This window comes from Schistocerca americana, chromosome 4 (genome assembly GCF_021461395.2).
Source record: "Schistocerca americana isolate TAMUIC-IGC-003095 chromosome 4, iqSchAmer2.1, whole genome shotgun sequence".
In the NCBI taxonomy this organism is placed as follows: Eukaryota; Metazoa; Arthropoda; class Insecta; order Orthoptera; family Acrididae; genus Schistocerca; species Schistocerca americana.
Genome location: NC_060122.1, coordinates 436,082,421 through 436,101,054, shown reverse-complemented (window position 1 = coordinate 436,101,054; position 18,634 = coordinate 436,082,421). Strand labels below are relative to the sequence as shown.

The 18,634-nt window shown below is 37.8% G+C and overlaps 1 protein-coding gene across 1 annotated transcript in view; it reads right to left on the bottom strand.

The window, feature by feature from the left end:
* The window catches only part of LOC124612258 (E3 ubiquitin-protein ligase NRDP1), a 70,622-nt gene that overhangs the window by 20,838 nt on the left and 31,150 nt on the right, over positions 1-18,634 (bottom strand). Inside the window, exon 5 of the mRNA XM_047140345.1 lies at positions 16,970-17,125. Within this exon, the coding sequence (XP_046996301.1) occupies positions 16,970-17,125 (156 nt within the window). The remainder of the gene's footprint in view (positions 1-16,969; positions 17,126-18,634) is intronic.

The following is an 18,634-nucleotide window of genomic DNA, read 5'->3' as shown; positions in this document are numbered from 1 at the left end:
TCACTCATGTGACCTGTGGCATTTGTTAACAGAATTGTAGGGGCTCCATAATACGCCAGACATGCACGAGCAGCAGAGAATGGGTGGGGATACACACTGAGATTTTTAGGTAGGAGCAAAGTCTTTGGATAAGCAGCACACCACTAAGCCACAAGCAGAGTACCTATAGTTATAGCCCGCCCGGTTAGCCGAGCGGTCTAATGCACTGCTTTCCAGGTGGGAAGACGTGCCAGTCCCTGGCACGAATCTGCCTGGCGGATTCGTGCCAGTCCCTGGCACGAATCTGCCTGGTGGATTAGTGTCATGCTCCAGTGTGCCGGCCAGTCTGTGGATGGTGTTTAAGGCAGTTTTCCATCTGCCTTGGTGTATGTGGGCTTGTTCCCCTTATTTCGCCTCAATTACACTATGTCGGCGATTGCTGCGCAAACACTATCTCCACGTATGCGTACACCGTAATTACTCTACAATGCAAACATAGGTATATATGACGGTAGTATCTGTTCCCGAAAGAACAGTTACCGTGGATGACCATTTCTAGCAAACATAGGTGTTACACTCGTCTGGAGTGAGACATTCCCAGGGAGAGAGGGGGGGGGGTTCAGGGGGCGGGGGGGGGGGGGGCGGGTTCAGGGGGGGGGGCCTCCACTGGGGGCCAAACTGCACAATAACCCTGGGTTCGGTGTGGGGCGGTGGTGGGGTGAGTGAACAGCTGTAGGCTGTTGTGGGGTTGTTAACCACTGAGGGCTATGGTGGGGACGAAGCCTCTCCGTTGTTTCTAGGTTCCCAGTTCCATGCAATACAATACCTATAGTTGTTATGCAACAGCAAACATCACTTCAGGTCATAAATAAAACTAAATATTAATTAGCTGCAGAAATGTTTAGGATAAGGTCTTAAGGCATATTTTCATTTATGAGTGACAACAATACACACAGTGCTTTGAATACAAAGTTGGGCGAAACCAGAGTTAAAAAGCACTCACATATTAAATGCTAAATAGAGTGTAACCATAATGAACAAACCATTAGTCATACGCAGGAGATTTCTCACAACAACATGTCACACTGCCTCTAATCTTGATAATAGTCTCAGTTCAGAGAGAGAGAGAGAGAGAGAGAGAGAGAGAGAGAGAGAGAGAGAGAGAGAGGGAGGGGGGGGGGGGGGGGGTCACAAGCTTCTTCACGTAAGCCACATTCAGCTGCAACTTCTCACTGATTATTAATTCCTGTAGAGCTATCAAACTGAGAGGGTGCTGATTGCTATGCTTCATCCAATGTTCTAGATAGCCCCTAACATTTTCAATGTGATTAACACTGGGTGACTTAACAGGCAAATCAATGTTCAACAGAATGCCCAAGTGCTCATTGGACGAGGAATGTAAGTGTGCAGACCTGTTAACACAGGTATTATCTTGAAGACAGGAGTGCCCACACTATACTCATCATGATGAAGGAGAAAGGGCAACCCTTAGCCACTGAGGAAGTTTAAAAGCATCCTGGTTCATGTTCATAATAAGACTGAACGAATCAGTCGATATTACGTCCTTAGAAGACTGAATAAATCAGTTGATGCCATGTCTTGAGACAAAAGAAACCCCCAAAACACCATGGACTAACCCTTGGCCCGAACCACATCCCCACACATTGCAGATTAAATTTATCACTAACCAAATGTTGGAAAACATCCATATTTATGTTTATGATAGTCTGAATAAGTAGGTTCAAATCACAGTAAGAAAACCTGTGGGTTAAACAACTCATTAGTTATTTAAGTACTTGACATCTAGCGTAATTAGAAATTAGACACAAAACATGTGCCCAGTCAGCTACTTTGTGTGTGGCCCACTTGTAACACTATTATCAATATTAGCTATATTTGTCTTATTTAACTTCTGTATCACCAAGTTCTTTGATGTAACACCTCCGTAAATGTTTTATTTATTAATCATGTCAATTTATGTCAATGTAACTAATCTACAGATATAACAATATTATGAGAAGGAAAGCTGCTACTTACTATATAGTGGAGATGCTGAGTCGCAGATAGGCACAACAAAAGTGAACTCACAATGAAAGCTTTCGGCCACTAAGGCTTTTGCACAAGAGTGTGTGCGCACGTATGTGTGTGTATTGTTGACAAAGGCCTTAATGGCCGAAAGCTTTAATTGTGAGTATCATTTTGTTGTGCCTATCTGCGACTCAGCATGTCCGCCATATGGTAAGTAGTGACTTTCCTTCTCATAATATTGTTACATTCCATCCTGGATTTTCCATTGTTTAATCTACAGATGTAACTTTAAAAATAATCTTCTGTAATCGAATGTAAGTATTAAAACTTTACCTACTGGTTCATGCACACGGAAAGTAGGTTTGTAATCATGAAAAACTGATGGAAGTCCCTCTGTAACAAAACTGGCTTGGCAGTAATAGAAAAGGTGGATTTGGCAGTCAAACTGCAAGACTTCTTTGAGGCCAGAATTAGCTGGTGGCTAGAAGGTAAAATGTTCACATCTTGTGAACTGAGTAAGGCAAGAAGAAAAGCAAGATTATAATACAGCCTCAGATGTGGAAGTAATTTGGCTTATTATTAATAGCATACTTTGGTTAGATCTGTACTACAAAAATCTGATGCTCAGAAGAGAATTTACAGTGTTTGTTACACAACAAGAGCTGTGGACACTTTTCCTGCTGTTTTTGAACAGCCACAGATCAACTCTGCCACTACCTTCATCTCAATGAATCAGTTGAGTACTATGTAATTACAAGGACTAGTTTCTTTTTCAGTAATAAGCTGGTACCCTTCAAACTTTGTGTCTGGTGTTCTTCAAACTTTGTGTTGAACACACCTGTATTTTATCGTAATCATTTACCTACGCAGGGTCCTGTCCCAAGTGCTACAATATTGCCAAGTATCTTATTTTATTGAGCTGAAAAGTACAAGGTTCAGCCAAAGGAAATCTGGTCAGTACATCCACGTTTGCCTTACATGTAAGGTGGCACCATGTAACTGCAGGTATGATGGCACCAGCTACTGGTAGAGAGAGTGATGCGCGCACACTGTTTGACGTTGCATAGCGCCAGTGTTTTTTTCATGCTGAAGAGAAGGTGGTCACACAAGTTATTGTCCGCTACCGAACATGCAGGTGAGTAAGCAGTAACAACGAGGAGTGATTCGATTTTTGGCAGCAGAGGGAGTTGGAGGCTGTGAAATGTATTGATGGATGAAGGCTATGTATGGTGAGTACAGTCTGAGTTGTTCAAGTGTTGTGGAATGGCACAAATTATTCCTTGAGGGGCCCAGAGTCACTGGAAGATGATGCTCATCCTGGACAGGCTCATCATGTCATCACACCGGAAATGATTGTGGAAGTGAATGCTTTAGTCTCTGACAACCGCTTAATCACCATGGATGAGATCCATCGGTGTTTGGACGTCTAAAACCAGTTATTCGCGGATATTGATTCGCAATGGATGACTGAGTGAGAGACTGGGTTCAGGCCTGGATCCGGCAGCAGCCTACTAGCTTCTTCAAGGATGGAATCGACTGGCTAGTGTCGCAATGGGATAAATGTGCCAACAGTTTTGGTGACTATTTTTGAATATGTGTACTGTGTATAACTCCAATTTTGAGTTGATAAAATCTTAACAGTTACTTTGCACTAGTGACCAAGTTTCATTTGAATTCCCCTAATAATTTTAATAAATGTTGACTACAGTTAATAAACTTTGTGGAGTAGCAAATTTCATAACTATTTAGTGAGCCTAAATTTTGAAGTACTCCTCATATTTCATAAAATGTTTCACTAAAGTACAATTGCCAAGAAAAGATTTAAAGTATTCAGTTTAAAGATTGTTCTTATTGAAATCTCAGTACAGTATTACAGTTACCTGCAAAACTATAATGATAGTTACTGGCCAGTAGACTTTGAAGGTCTGGCATAAGTATTAATTACTGTGCAGGTCTGGAAGAAACAGTGTTTATAATTTCATGTGTATATAATCAGTGTTTCTCATGTTGTGTTGTGACTAAAATATTCAGCCTTGAGCTGTGTGTAATGATAAGATTTGTGTCCCAGCCCCTTGCTAATTGTTGAGCCAGATTTAAGTTTCATATTACAACTACAGCATTAATGAGTTGCACTTGCAGTTCTTTAACTTTTGTGTACTAAGATAACTGGCTACAACTATTCGAACTATACTAAATCCAAGTAACACACGTTCAATCTGAGCTAAACGGTATAAGAAAGTGAATGCTCCTCGAGAATAAAAATAGTAATCAGACTAGAGTGTAATTACCCGAAAACCATATCAATGACAGTATTTTCCAATGACTAAGCTGATAAAAGAACTTCTTGTCCAGTTAATGTTGCCTCACCATCTGTAATTATTAACCTACATTACTCATTAGGTTTCTGCTTTAATATTAAGTGTTGCTGAGAGCCAGCTTTTGCAAAAATAGTTACATATTCCTTCTGTTGTTCACACCAAACTACTGTTACATTGCCTGATAAATTAAATTGCGCAACTGCTTATTTGCAATACATAATTTCAGAATCGAGTACAGTCAATCCCAATAGTTAACCTTCATGAACAGTGCTAGTACTTGATAAAACTTTGCCTAATTAGGCTGGCGACCATTTCCTTTATTACTAATAAAAGTTTGGTTCAACTCCCACTTGTTTTGCTATTGCTTCATTTCAATAGAAATAGTATCAAGAAATGAAATTCAGTCCGATACCTTATCTGTCAAGCAGTCATGACCTTTCCAAATCCTTTCACAGAAGAAACATTATGGTTTACTGCATATTTAGTAAGAACCAGTAGTGTTATAACTGAACACATGCAGCTTTATGTGTTACTATTTGCAATTGATTTTTGCAGATACCCAAATCAAAATGTCCATGCATGCAGTTCCCTTTATGACAAAGCAAGCTGCAATATTTTTATTTGTTTTGCCATCTGTTTCCTTAAAATTCATTTTTTCATTTTTGACTAATTACCTTTAACATACATGAGTATAATCTGCATCTTCATAAAAGAGAAAGATTGGCCCTCAGTTTTAAAGAATATAACACCAGATCTAATTTTGTGCGTAGTTTTATGTATGTAATTAATCTTATAATTTATTTGGACTATTCCTTGTTAGTAACTTTTGATATAGGGTGAAATCAGTAATTGTTTCGTTACTTAAATTCTATAGTTGAAATATAAACAAATATAAATTCTGTACTAATTATAAAAATTTGGAGGAACAACTAATAGTATTCTTAAAGGATCTATTTGGCTCTATTCAAAAACATGTAAGCAAAGCCAGTCCTTAATTCCAAAGTAATTAATAGTTTTGTCAACAGTATTGTTGGTGTAACAATGTGTGTTAATTTCATCATTTAAACAAATAATTTGGCCTAACTCTCGTGGTAGAAAAAGCTGTTGAAAACAAACTATATATATATACACACACATATATACACACACACACACACACACACACACACACACACACACACACACACACACACACACACACGCGGTTAACTGAAGGAGTTAAGTTTGAGTTGTAATTTCTGTACATTAAACATCCAACAATGTATACTTTCAGTGCCTATTATTGTGATGATATAATATACGGGCCCAATTTTTGGTCCCGAGACGGTCAGTCCATGGCCGAGTTTCATACAAGAAACCTGTGTTGGTTAGAGCAACAATAATGCATCAACCTAACCATGAAATAAGTGTTACACCAATAGGCCATGTATGACTGTGTTCAATTTATCTGAAAGATTGAAATGTGTAGTTAGGTTTTTACTGCTCATAGATTTTAGACAGTAAACTATTGTAGCTGTATGTTGATTTTTGGCTGCAAACTATTAATGAGGCTTATCGAAAGTTAAACAATAGTGCACTGGTCATATAACTGTGTATTATTGGGGGGTTGTGAACAGTGTAAGTAAAGAACTGTTAAACGCAGATGTGCACGTGTAGGCTACATCATTTAAAATAGTGAGTGAGTAACTTCCACACCCCTCCCATTTTTCAGCCAGTGTAGCAACGCAGTACGTTAACATTGAGGAGAATCAATGAAGAAATAAAGCAGGCGAACGTCACACCTTCACAATGCTTGCTTGGAAAGTGGTTGAGATGGATCTGCTTAGCAGTAAACCAATTACCACTGACAAGGCAAAGCACTAGCTTCCTAATCCTCTCACTCAGAATTTTCTTACGACCAGTGTTCATACGCAGTGTTAGATAACTGCGAGTTCAATACCATCCCCCTGTAGAGACACTAAGGCACACTAAGTCAATGCTGATACACCAACAAATCGAGCAATTTCACTCTCAATGTAGTCGTGCACATGTTTAAACATGGCAGCTGCTGCTCTGTCAGATCTCCACATCAATCCATCTTATAGCAATTATTTATACAATCAACTGACTCCACTCCACTGTCCTCACATTAGAGGTGGAGGGGCACATGACACCTGGTACCAGTTCAACACCATTCACACAGCACTCCATATTGACCAGTGTGCTTTTTCAAGGTGTGGTCAATATTTTGCCCTGGTAGTTTATTTTGGTAGGATAAGCTTGACACTAATGGTAGACATATTTCTACTTCACAAGTGTGATGGCAGAAAGGTAAGAAGCTATGTGGGCAGTCAGTGGCCAGAGACAGTGCTCATGTGGGTGAGAGTTGTGTTAGTGTGAACGAGTGCCTGGTATCTCCTGCAGAAGGTCTTTACAGGTGTAATTTTTTTTGTGTCTGTAACTCATTGTGTCCTCTATATGGTGAGTAGCATTCTACCCTTTTCATAACATTGTCATTATTTCATCCTGTGTTTTCCACTGTCTTATCCCTTCTTTTAGTCATGTTGTGCCAATGACGTATTTTTTAATTCTGCTTTATATTAGATGGGACTCTTGCTGAGAACCTTTACACCAAGAGTACGGAACTCCACCCTGAACACCAGCAAAGGAGGCAAAAATCTGCATGGTATGTATTTTTGTGTCTCTTATTGACATTATGTAGCTCATTGCTCAGCTGAAATTGACTTTTATTGACAGCAACAAATCCCATTACGGAGCAGATGAATTGGGGTAGTGAGTCTAAGAATTCCAAGAGCCTTAAAAAGGCTTCTGGAAGATGTGTGGTTATCTGTTTTACAGAGTATTCTTACTGCTCGGTTCTGATGAATGAACGCTATTTACTTTTGATACACTGCCCCAGGAGGGAGTTCCATAAGACAATGGAGAAAAAATATGTAAAATAAGGCAACATATCTGTCATTAGAACCATCTCTCTGTGTATTGATCTAAGGCCAAAAAATGGTAACCGAGTCTCCTGATAAGTTTATCTGTGTGTTAATCCCATGGAATTCTAAAGAAGTGTTTCATTTAGAGTATGATGATTAAAGTTTACTTCTGGTTCTAACAAGCAATTTTGGATTCTTTTGAAATTGCATAATACGAGTCTTTGTGAGATTAAGTCTTACACTATTAGCTATGAATCACTTGTAGGCATCTTGAGCCATCATATAAGCCACGAGTGGGCAAAGGTATAGGCACATGGTTCACTTTGTGGAAGCAGAGGTCAGTGGAGAGCTACACCTTTTAAAATGATTGCATGCATTAGTTAACTCTCCACTTCAGAAAAGGTATAAATTGTTACATAAAAATTCTGAATGTCTTGGTAGGCTGCAGAAAAAACCATTAGCAGACCACAGGTGGCCTGTGGGCTGCTATTCACCCATATTTGGCTATGACTCTGTTTGGACCCTACATTTGTATAATCATCTCAGCAAACACTACAGTTTCTAACTGCCCTTTAACATCATAAGATCATTTATGTAGGTTACAGCCAAGAGTGGTTATATTGCTGATCATTATGGGACACCTATTCTGAAGTTATTTTCATGGCTGCAATACAGTCTGTCAATCAGTCCTGCTGCTTTCTGTTATGAAGAACAACTTTGTCCCTGCAAGGGAGATTGCATTAATAGCATAAAATTTTGTGACCCACATAATCTAAGACTTTGACAAAGTTACAGAATATTCCAAATGGATAATTTTTCCTTGTGTAATTGTGTCAGAACTTCAGTTGCAAGTTTCTGTATGAAAGAGAAACAGAAGCAGTTCACAAGGTGTTTTTTTTTTCTTCTCCCCCAACTAAATGAGTTTGTATTCTGTCAATTCTTGGTGCAGTAAACTTTATTACAACAGCAATTAATATATGACCAGAAAGTATAACTTTAGACCAAACACCCTTATTTGTTTGGTCTGTAGCCATTACAGCCCTCCTCCTCCTCCTCCTCCTTCTTCTTCTTCTTCCACTTACTGTCTTAGCAGGAGCTTTCTCAAACAGTTTTGAAAAGACTGTAAAGAGTGGAATGGGTTTGAAATTGAAGATGGCTCAATTATCTCTAGCTGCTTTGTTCATTTACAACTTACAGAAGGCAATAAACAAGTTTATCCACTTTCAGAATCATACAATACAGTTCTGCAGTGTCCTACAGTACACAAAATGTGTTCATATAAAAAATTTGAAAAGTTGTTTGAGTAAGCAGCACTCCGTACATAGCTGGGTGTTACCACAGCATGTTTAAGTCTGTCAGACATGTGACATGAGTCACTGATTGATTACAATGGTAACTTGAGGATAATCATTTCAAGTCAGTGTAAGTTTCTGCCAGAAACACCATCACAGTCAGCAGAAGTACTCCTTTTTAGCGCTCTGGTTAATTTTTTAATCTTATTATGGGTTGTATTTTTCATACAATAATGACTGGAGAAGTAAATCTAATGCCTGTGTGCTTCGTTGTGTATTAGTGGGTGGCACATTTTCTGCCACTGTGAGGAAGTAATCACTGAATTTGGTGGCTAATGATTTGAAAGCATTACCATTTCTGCCAAAGCTACTTTGGGTGGGTTCAATTTCATTTCGTTTTTTTATTTTGTCATTTGTCTCAATCTTGCGGTGTTTTATTTTTGAGCTTAGTGCACGAGTTTCACTTCTTAACAACAGACTGGAGGCTTTTACAAAACGGATGATAATGGATTTTCAATTCATCACTGCAGCTTGTTCTCTTAATTAGGTAAAGAGCTCTCTTTCTAACACAAGGCACTTTAATCCCACGAGCTATCCATTACTGCTTCAGCTCCAATTTACGCTTATTTGTTTCAGGGGGACAGGAGGTGAAAAAACACTATCTGAACATGTTTAAGAAAGAGCTAAATTTATGTCTACACTGTCTGCTTTGTAAATTTCTCTCCAGTATTCTTTCAATTGTTACTTTGTAATCACTGATAAAGTCTGATTCTACTCTGTATACTTTACTATAAGATTTGACCAGCATGGTCAGATAAATCACTGGTTTCACAGCAAAATCACGAGAAGAGGTTGGTTGTATCTCACTGATCTCAATCTACTGTAGAATTATGAAACATTGTGTGTTCATGCATGATAACTTTTCTGGAGGCCAAATAACTCATGTATGAACCAACTTGGTTTCCACAAACACCAACTATGTAAAATCCAGTTTGCTTTGTTCATTTATAGCTTCCAGAAGCCAATAAACACAATACAGTTCTGCACTGTCCTAAAGTACACAAAATGTGTCCATATAAAAAAAATTTGAAAAGTTGCTTGAGTAAGCAGCACTCCGTATGTTGTTCTTTATCTGGAGGCATGATCATGTAAAGTAGCATTCAGTGTACCTCGAGGTAGGACTGATATTATTCATGAAATTTATATATAATCTGGCAATAATGTCTGTAAATCTATGAGATTATCAACAAAGGATATTTGTGTGACATTGTTAAAAAATTGTTATAAAATACAGGATCTGATGCAAGACTGGCAACTTACCCTCAACAAATTTAAATTAATGAGCTGAAATTTATGAAAAATCCCCAGTATTGTTCAATTCCACTTGGTAATTACTCACATAAATTCATAACGGGGTAGTACATTCATACATAACTGGTTTACAGGTTTGAGCAATGCATATTTTTCAGTAAGCAATCCATGGAGAAATAAATATTTGTCTTCCTCTGGAACCTGCAAGGATTCCTTCTTATTTACACCAACTAACACTTCTGCATCTCCCTTTGTATAGATGTAGCATTAATCTTGACATCATTTCATGACGCATTTATATCAGGTATAACCAGTGGTACCATAATGTAGCAGCCCAGCTTGCTACCTTGTAGTTGTGATGGTATATCTGATTACCTTTTAAAACAATATCTGCCACCAAGTATCTTGTCCTCTGTCAGATATAAGAAACTGCTTTTTACTTCAGCAAACTTCCCAAAAATTTTCAAGGCAGCAAAAGTTGTTCCACTCTCTAAAAAAAGGTGAAATGAGTGATGTTAATAAGTAGAGACCCATTTTCATCTTATATCAAACATATGAACAGTTCTTGAAGAAAACATTATGTGGCCATATCTCAAAGTTCCAGGCAAGAAACTACTTATCAGGTCTTCAACAGCTGAGCTTTTGGAAAGTGATGCCAATAAATGAGCTCTTGTACCTATTGTTAAATGAATTATGCAGTGCAATTAATCCAACACAAAAAAAAGAATGTAATTCAAGGCCTGAAACAGAGCTCTGATCCGTCAATCATACATCACTTTTGGTGAACTGCTACAGTGTGGAAATAATGGTAAATGCAATACAGGTATGGATTATGTATCACTGAAAGTGTGCTAAGAATTGTGGTGATCACACAAATAGTGAAAACCACACTGCCAAAGAAGTAGTTGGATGCGGTATTCCTCAAGATTTCGCACTTTGACAACTTGGGTTTATTATACTTGTTACTTATCTATCCCAAAGTGTTTATGGCAGTCGATCAATAGTGTCTGCTGTTGATACCAATATACTGCTTTTAAACAACTATGCTCATTACTTCAATATGAACTGCATGTTTCCTTTTTACTGATGATATCATTAGCATCAGATAATGCCAGAATTGGAAAACCTCAATAACTTTAAACAATCCCAAAATTTGTTGGTGTGAATATTGGGGAATACTACAGTGGACATGGTAGGAAAGTCAAGACAGAATAAGTATATTACACTATGCATGTAGTACTCTTTAGGAAGTTTGAAACAATAAAATTGGAATATTTTGTGCTTTTACACTCTCCAGTTCATATTACATTCTCTTTTGGGATATCTTGCATAAGCAGTCATTTACTATCTTTAGGGCAATGAAGTAAAAATCTATCTGTGCTACCGCTAAACTTCTCACCCTGGATCTACATTATTACCAATACAATAAACATACACCCACAAAACAACATGCTACATTCTCAAATTTCTGCATTTATTTAAAAATTGAAGCAGCCTAACATAGACTTACCATTCCAATGATGTATTTTTAGTTAAGTAACAACTCTGAATAAGTCACAGCAGTGCAAGACATACAAACATAATTGTGTATCACACAAACAGGAATCCATATGTTAAACACAAAGGACTATCAATTAGCAGACCTATTTCCATAGAAAAAAATGGAAAAAAGAGGAGTTCTCATGAATGTTAAAAATAACACGAAGTTCAAGTCTATTGTATCCAGTTGTTTCAGCTTAGATCGATAACTGGAAGCTAGTGTTTGTGTGTTGCTGATATCTGGGAGTCATTTATAAGTATAGATTCCCAAGGGGAAATTTTTGCACATTTTTAGGGAAAAAGGAGTCATTATTATGTCACCTAGCAGACAAAAGGAAGCAAATGACAGTCTAGGGAGAATTTGATGTTAAATTTCTGAAAGATCCTGATAAAAGAAATAATTTACAAACTTTATTTAACATTTATAACCCGAATTCTGTTGTTAATTTTCCCACCGGAATTGTACAGGGCAGCAATGCATTAATATATGACATACTGCACTGCTGAAGGCATCATGGGAAGGTTTCCATAATACATTTTAATGTATATTGTGGAATAGCACTTATTTCATGGCAAATGGCACCCTTAAGTTCATTGGTTGTCTGCATAAGATTGACAAAGGCCCTTTACATACCCCACAGGAGGAAATCCAAAGCTGTTAAATCTGGGAAACAGGATGGCCAACTCACCTTGCAAAAGTGGGATATCACACAGTTTGGAAACATTTGTTGGAGTATGCTGTGTGAGACATCGCCTTATCCTCCTGAAACGAATGTTATTCAGCAACCCTCTTGCCCGCAAAAAAATGGTTCAAATGGCTCTGAGCACTATGGGACTCAACTGCTGTGGTCATAAGTCCCCTAGAACTTAGAACTACTTAAACCTAACTAACCTAAGGACACCACACAACACCCAGCCATCACGAGGCAGAGAAAATCCCTGACCCCGCCGGGAATCGAACCCGGGAACCCGGGCGTGGGAAGCGAGAACGCTACCGCACGACCACGAGATGCGGGCTCTTGCCCGCAATTTCAGAATGTAGACATTCTGGAACGTTTTGCATGAGCAATGGCATTCACTCTTGCTCCACATCCAGTGTCATCCACAAGAAAATAGGGACAAATAATCTCACACACACACACACGCACACACACGCACACACGCGCGCGCCAACTATACTACAACTTTTGGACTCAACTGGGGCTTTTCAAGCAAACATCATGAGTGTTCCTGAAATCAACAGGTTGTTAACATACCTAGTCATGAAAAAGTTTGTTTAATTGGACATAAGCAGTTGCTGGAGAAATAGTGGTTATCTGTTAAACAACAGCAAGAATGTAAGTGTAGTTGGCAAGTGTATTAGCCATCATTGTCTCAACTCTAGCCAACTATAGTTAACACAGCTGAAACTTCAAGTCATCCAGTATACTATGAATGCTACTACTAAACTAGGTAACAGATGGACTGCTTCCTGAAAGTCGTCTTCAGAGAGGCAAAGAGTAAGATAATAAAAGTATTATTGTTGGATCTTAGTACCTGCTAAAGATATTGCTTTCCATTATTTACCCATGACGTTCCAGAAGAGGCTGACTAAGACTGGGGACGGACAGACTAGTTATTGTAGGCTTTATGGACGTGTCATTGGAATTGCCTAAGAGAGTAGAGTTGTATTTGCAACAGCTGGTAACAATTATTACCAGTTTTTTTTTTTTTTTTTTTTTTTTTGAAAGCCATTGCAATATTTCCCACAGCCTACCTCATTTCACCTTTGCGATGCTTTAAAATAGCACATGAAAGGATTGCATTCCAAGATTAAATTTACATCTTTTCCTAGCAGTTGCTGTGTGTTTTTGTATTCACTACCTGGCTTAAACTTTTTTAGGCAATCAAGCCACAATCTACTATCGCAAATGAAGAGGGAGATGTACGGCAATACAGATGTTACAACATTTAAAAGTGTGAAGCTGATCTTAAATATAGATTTAATCCATAAGAAATTTAACATCTCTGTTTCCAACTTCTCTCATGTTTATACATAGCAACCGCCTAAGAACTGTCCTATAAACATTTTCTACAGTGCACACACGATTCTACTGACAACTAAAAAAGGTAGGTAGATAGAAAATACTAGAACTCTATGTATTCATGACACAGAACTTTGTTTTAAATTAATAGAATCATACATAGCAAGAAATTATTAGCTTGTCCCGTGAACTCAGCACAGTGAAAGTATCTTACAATCAGTTCTATTAAGCTGCCTTGAAGTTTTCTGCATTGGCTAGGGGTGGGGGATACTACTTTGCCTTTCAAAGGTTAATTGTGCCCTCTTTGAGGTTATGCTAACAAAAAGTGGTGAATGCATTTTTTTCCTGTGATAATCTTTTTGAATGCTGCTGAACCTTTCAAGCTGGTGTACTATCAATTACAGATTCAAAGATATAGAGGAAAGAATGTTAGCATTTAATGTCCCATTAACAACAACTTTATTAGAGACAGAGCACAAGTGCAGATTGGTGAAGGATGGGAAGGAAACTGGTCTTGTCATTTTCACAGGAGTTGTCTTGTTATTCATCTTAAAGAGCTTTACAAAAACTACAGACACCAAATTATAGTTTGACCTGCTGTTGTTCCAAATGCTCAATAGATTGCAATAAGAGAAATAACATACTTACACACCTTGATGTGACTATAAGTTACTGTTCTCTCATTTCACATCTTTACAGGAAGCATTTAAGGGTAGTGTTGACTTCCTGTATGGAAAGAATAACTTCATAACAAGATGCAAAAAGACATAAAAAAATGGGGGGCGGGAGGGGGGGGGGGGGGCAAGATACAGCAGTTTACAAAATTTGTTTGTGGTTTGGATCACCCATAAAATGGCCCCAAAAAGTATTGAACTTAGGCGTTTAAGATGGCTTGCAATGTATTTCTGCAAACCCTCCTCTTTAGTGTCTGTGGAGAGCTATTTACTGTGTCCTCGATTTCTTCAGAGCGAGAGGGGAGTAACCTATTACAGTAAATACGCACTCTATGTGCCAGTGGAAAAACGTAGAAGATTTAACACTGTTGACAATGATTCTGTTGATTGCATATGATATGCTGCTAATTCACTGCCTCCCTACCTCACTGAGGATATATACGCAGACAAATGGAGGGGGGGGGGGGGGGGGAATCCAGGATTTCCCAGTTAAGAGCAAACTGCCTCGGGTGAAATTACACTTTTCCTGGGTGAAAATACCCTACATCCCAGGTGAAATTACATTTTTTCTGTGTTAAGTAACAATATACTTTTCCTCAGAGCTGTCAAACTTATCAATCCTTTGAATGGTGAATGTTTTATACAGGAGCATAAAACTTCCCGGCACTTTATTATGAAAATATAAACATACATTCCACCAGACAGCACCATAGCTTGCAAAGCATTGAAATCGAGATTGTGATGCTCTTCTGCCAGCCAATCACAGCTCATGTGATGTGATCTAGCCAGACAATGACAACAGATATTCAGAGCACAGGATCCATGATGTAGCCAGCCAATAGGAACATCTTCGTTAAGCAGTGCGAACACAAAAGTTGGAAAAGTTAATGGTTTAAATTATTATACATACAGTATAGTTACAAGAAAAGCTAAGCTTTAACATATAATATTGATTGTCAAAACTCTTTTGATTTTTTTCCCTGAGAGTGTGGTAGGGCAGTATCCTACAAGCACAGCTTAAATTGCAGCAGCTGATTATTTCTGACAAGCACAATTATAGCTTTCATTGTTGTGCACTGAATATTTTGTGGGTTACCTGGCTGAGTACATGTTTTGCTGAGCACTTCAACTTTTCTATAGAAAAGCATCTTACATGTGTAACTGCTCAGGAACTCAAATCACAATTTTTTGAAGGACAATTACACTTTTTGCCATTTTTAATGCATAATTTGTAGTCAACGAAACTAATTTTGAAGCTTGGTCTTTTTCAGCATGTGTTACCCTTTAAGACAAATCAAACAAAAATATGGCAGTAAAATTTCAAATAATGGCATAAATGGTTGGTCTTCTGAGCCCAAAATTTTTCTAAGTGGCTGGTCCTCAAAGTGTTAAATTTTGAATGAGAGTTTAACGCTCCACGATTTAAGGAATTCATCACACAACATAATTCACCTTGCATGAAAGGAAATTTATTTTGAAAGTAACACTTCTCAAAACACCATTCACAATATTTTCCCCACAACGTATTAGAAATGTAATCACTTGTGACGTCCCACTCACCTAAACAAGGACCACAAGTGTTTTTCATGGGCCCCGCATTGAAAGCAGTTTGTTGTTACCAAGTGTTGCATCATAGTCTTCGACATTTTTGCTGTCAGCAGACACCTGTTGTGCACTGTCTTTTGCTGTTGTAAATAGTGCATTTTCTTTGTGTTATTTTCTTATTTATGTTTTACAGTTGCAGTATTATTCTGCAGCAGCAGGATGAAGATAATCTTTGTTATAGAGTACCAAGCCTTACCATACAAAATTACAAAAAAATTAACTGAAAACTAAAACAATGAAAAGTTCCTGTAAATCTAATAATTCAGAAGTTTTTTCTGGGTATTTCCTGGATGAGAAAATTCCCAGGTTTTTCCCAGATCTCCCGGGAAGTATACACACTGATCACCACACAAACTTTAAATATTAATGAACATGTAACGATAATTTTAAAATGGGCTAGAACAGAACTTTAACACGGATTTCTCACTGATCATGAACAGCTCATGATCGATCAACTTACCAGCATTAGTGTCTGTAACAAAAAGGCTCAGTTCAGGGGGCCAATAACAATTTACAGTTTTTTGAACACTAGTCCACTGTTCATACAGGTATTAATGGAAAGCTGTACTTAAAAACTAAGCATGCCTTTGAGACAATGACCAATAACTAAACTGGCACCTCCCTCAGACTGAAATGGTCAATTAACAGTGTACAACAGTTTTCCTAAATAAAGGGAAAATTATTTTTAAAAATCCCAAATTATTACGAATACAATAAAAACTTAGTCAAAATGTCCTCTGAATGAAGACATTAGAGTCGATGGCATTTGGTGTGGACACTGGATTTCTTACCCTTCCCTTCTCTCTCAAAGAAGAAAAATACCAACAAAAGATAAAATGCTTCACTTCTCATACACACATCACAATCACCAATAGTTAAACATGTGACAAACCAGACATGCAAGTTGTTAAAAGGTGACCATTTGAAAGGCTTGTACAAGTGAACCACAGACATTTGTTCTCTACCATATGAAAAGTGTCCATATATGGCACACAGATAAAAATGGGTTCTCATTTCAGGAGAAAAGAATAATTTAGAAAATACTGGCAGCCTTCATGTGCAGTTATCCATATTTCTGTAATTAGCAAATAGCCAGCTGAAGAGAGAAAACTAAATGTTCGAATCTACAATATATTTTAGAGGCTACTGACATCATTCTCATAAAGAGCTTACAAGATTTAATACAAGCATACACAAACTGCAGAGAGTATTAACTGCAGAACTTATGTGGTAGTATCAAATACTTGTATGTCTGATGTTTAGACATCTTATTACCTGCAAAACATCATCAGGGGTTGAAATCATTCCACCCCATCTAGTTACTCTTGCCCTTGTCAAGGAATTGGACCACCTCAACACTTCATCTCTTTCCATTTGGTCCGCTATAGCTCTCATCGCTGGATTGGATATACGCATTGCTCGCATAAAATCCTGAAAGAATGTCTCTAATCATTCTTTTTGAACTCACTGCTCAGTAGACAAGGACCATTCAATAAATAACCAGAAAAGTTGTACAAAAACTACAAAACTTCAACAAAGTTTGTGCTTCTTTGTTGTTTTTATTTTTTGATGGTGTCCTAGAACTATTACCAGAAGGGGCTGGCACACCTGTCTAGCGAATGGGATATTGAGAATCATTGAAACAAGATGGCACCAACCTTGCACGTTTGCACCAAAGTGGAGCAGTGGAGGGGTCATTAGATTTATGTTAGCTGAAGGGTTGAAACCAATCAAAATTCACCATTGCGTGGCAGTGCAATACGTTGAAAGTTGTTTGAGTCAAACACAAGAGTATGACTGGGCAGATAAATTCAAACACGTTGTAACAAGTGTTGAATATTTGCCGGGTCCAGGAAGTTCTTCCTGTGCAGTCACAGAGAACAACATTGGCAAAATTGATATGAGAAAACAGGCATATTACAGCGGGTGATATTGCAGCAACAATGAACATTACTGTCAGATCAGCCCACCACATTGTTTATGATGTACCGACTTTCAATACTGTGCATGCGAGATGGTTTTCAAAACATTTGAAATCAAAACGAGCAGTACGTGGGTGTGTACAGTGAGATGTGAAGTTCACCTGCTTACCTCACCCCTGTATTCATGAGATCTGGCACATTTTAAATTCATTGAAACAAGCTCTTAGTGGCTCAAGGTGCAATGATGGTGAGGTCTAGGCAGTAATGCATAACTGGTTACGCACCCACTCCCCAAGAATTCTGTCCACGTAGAATTGAGAAGCTTGTCCAGCACTGGTATAAGTGCACAGAAGTTCAGGGGGATTGTGTTGAAAAAATTACAGTGTTGTATCCCATTCTCTTAACATATTCTTTACAAAATGGGTTTCTTATTGAATGACCTTATAATAAGACTAGCAAGACTGCAATATTATAATATACCTTATATTTACATGAAGTTGTGGAGTGGTGAAATGAATACTGTACCATACCAGAACCACCAAATAGCCAGTTCTTAAATTAATAACACTTCCATCAAACATAAGGAAAACACATGTCTTATGAAATTATTTCCAAATACAAAATAATAAACAATATTATACATCTCCTACGTAATATTATACATCTCCTACGTAATATTATACATCTCCTACGTAATATTATACATCTCCTACGTAATATTATACATCTCCTACGTAATATTATACATCTCCTACGTGATATTATACATCTCCTCTTTTCATGGTCGAACTCAGTTTCCCAGAACTGATACTTCGTTGTCTGTTATCAAATTATTTTCATTTTCACATTCAGTGTCCTAGCATGTAAGCAAACTTTAGGTGATGTTTACATCCTTCATGTATTTTTATTTCTCTTTTTATTGTGTGAATTCTGTGACACTTTATTCACACTTTTATCCTAAACACAACATACTATCAACTGAAAATGTTATTTTCCAATCTTAGCTGAGAATTTTATT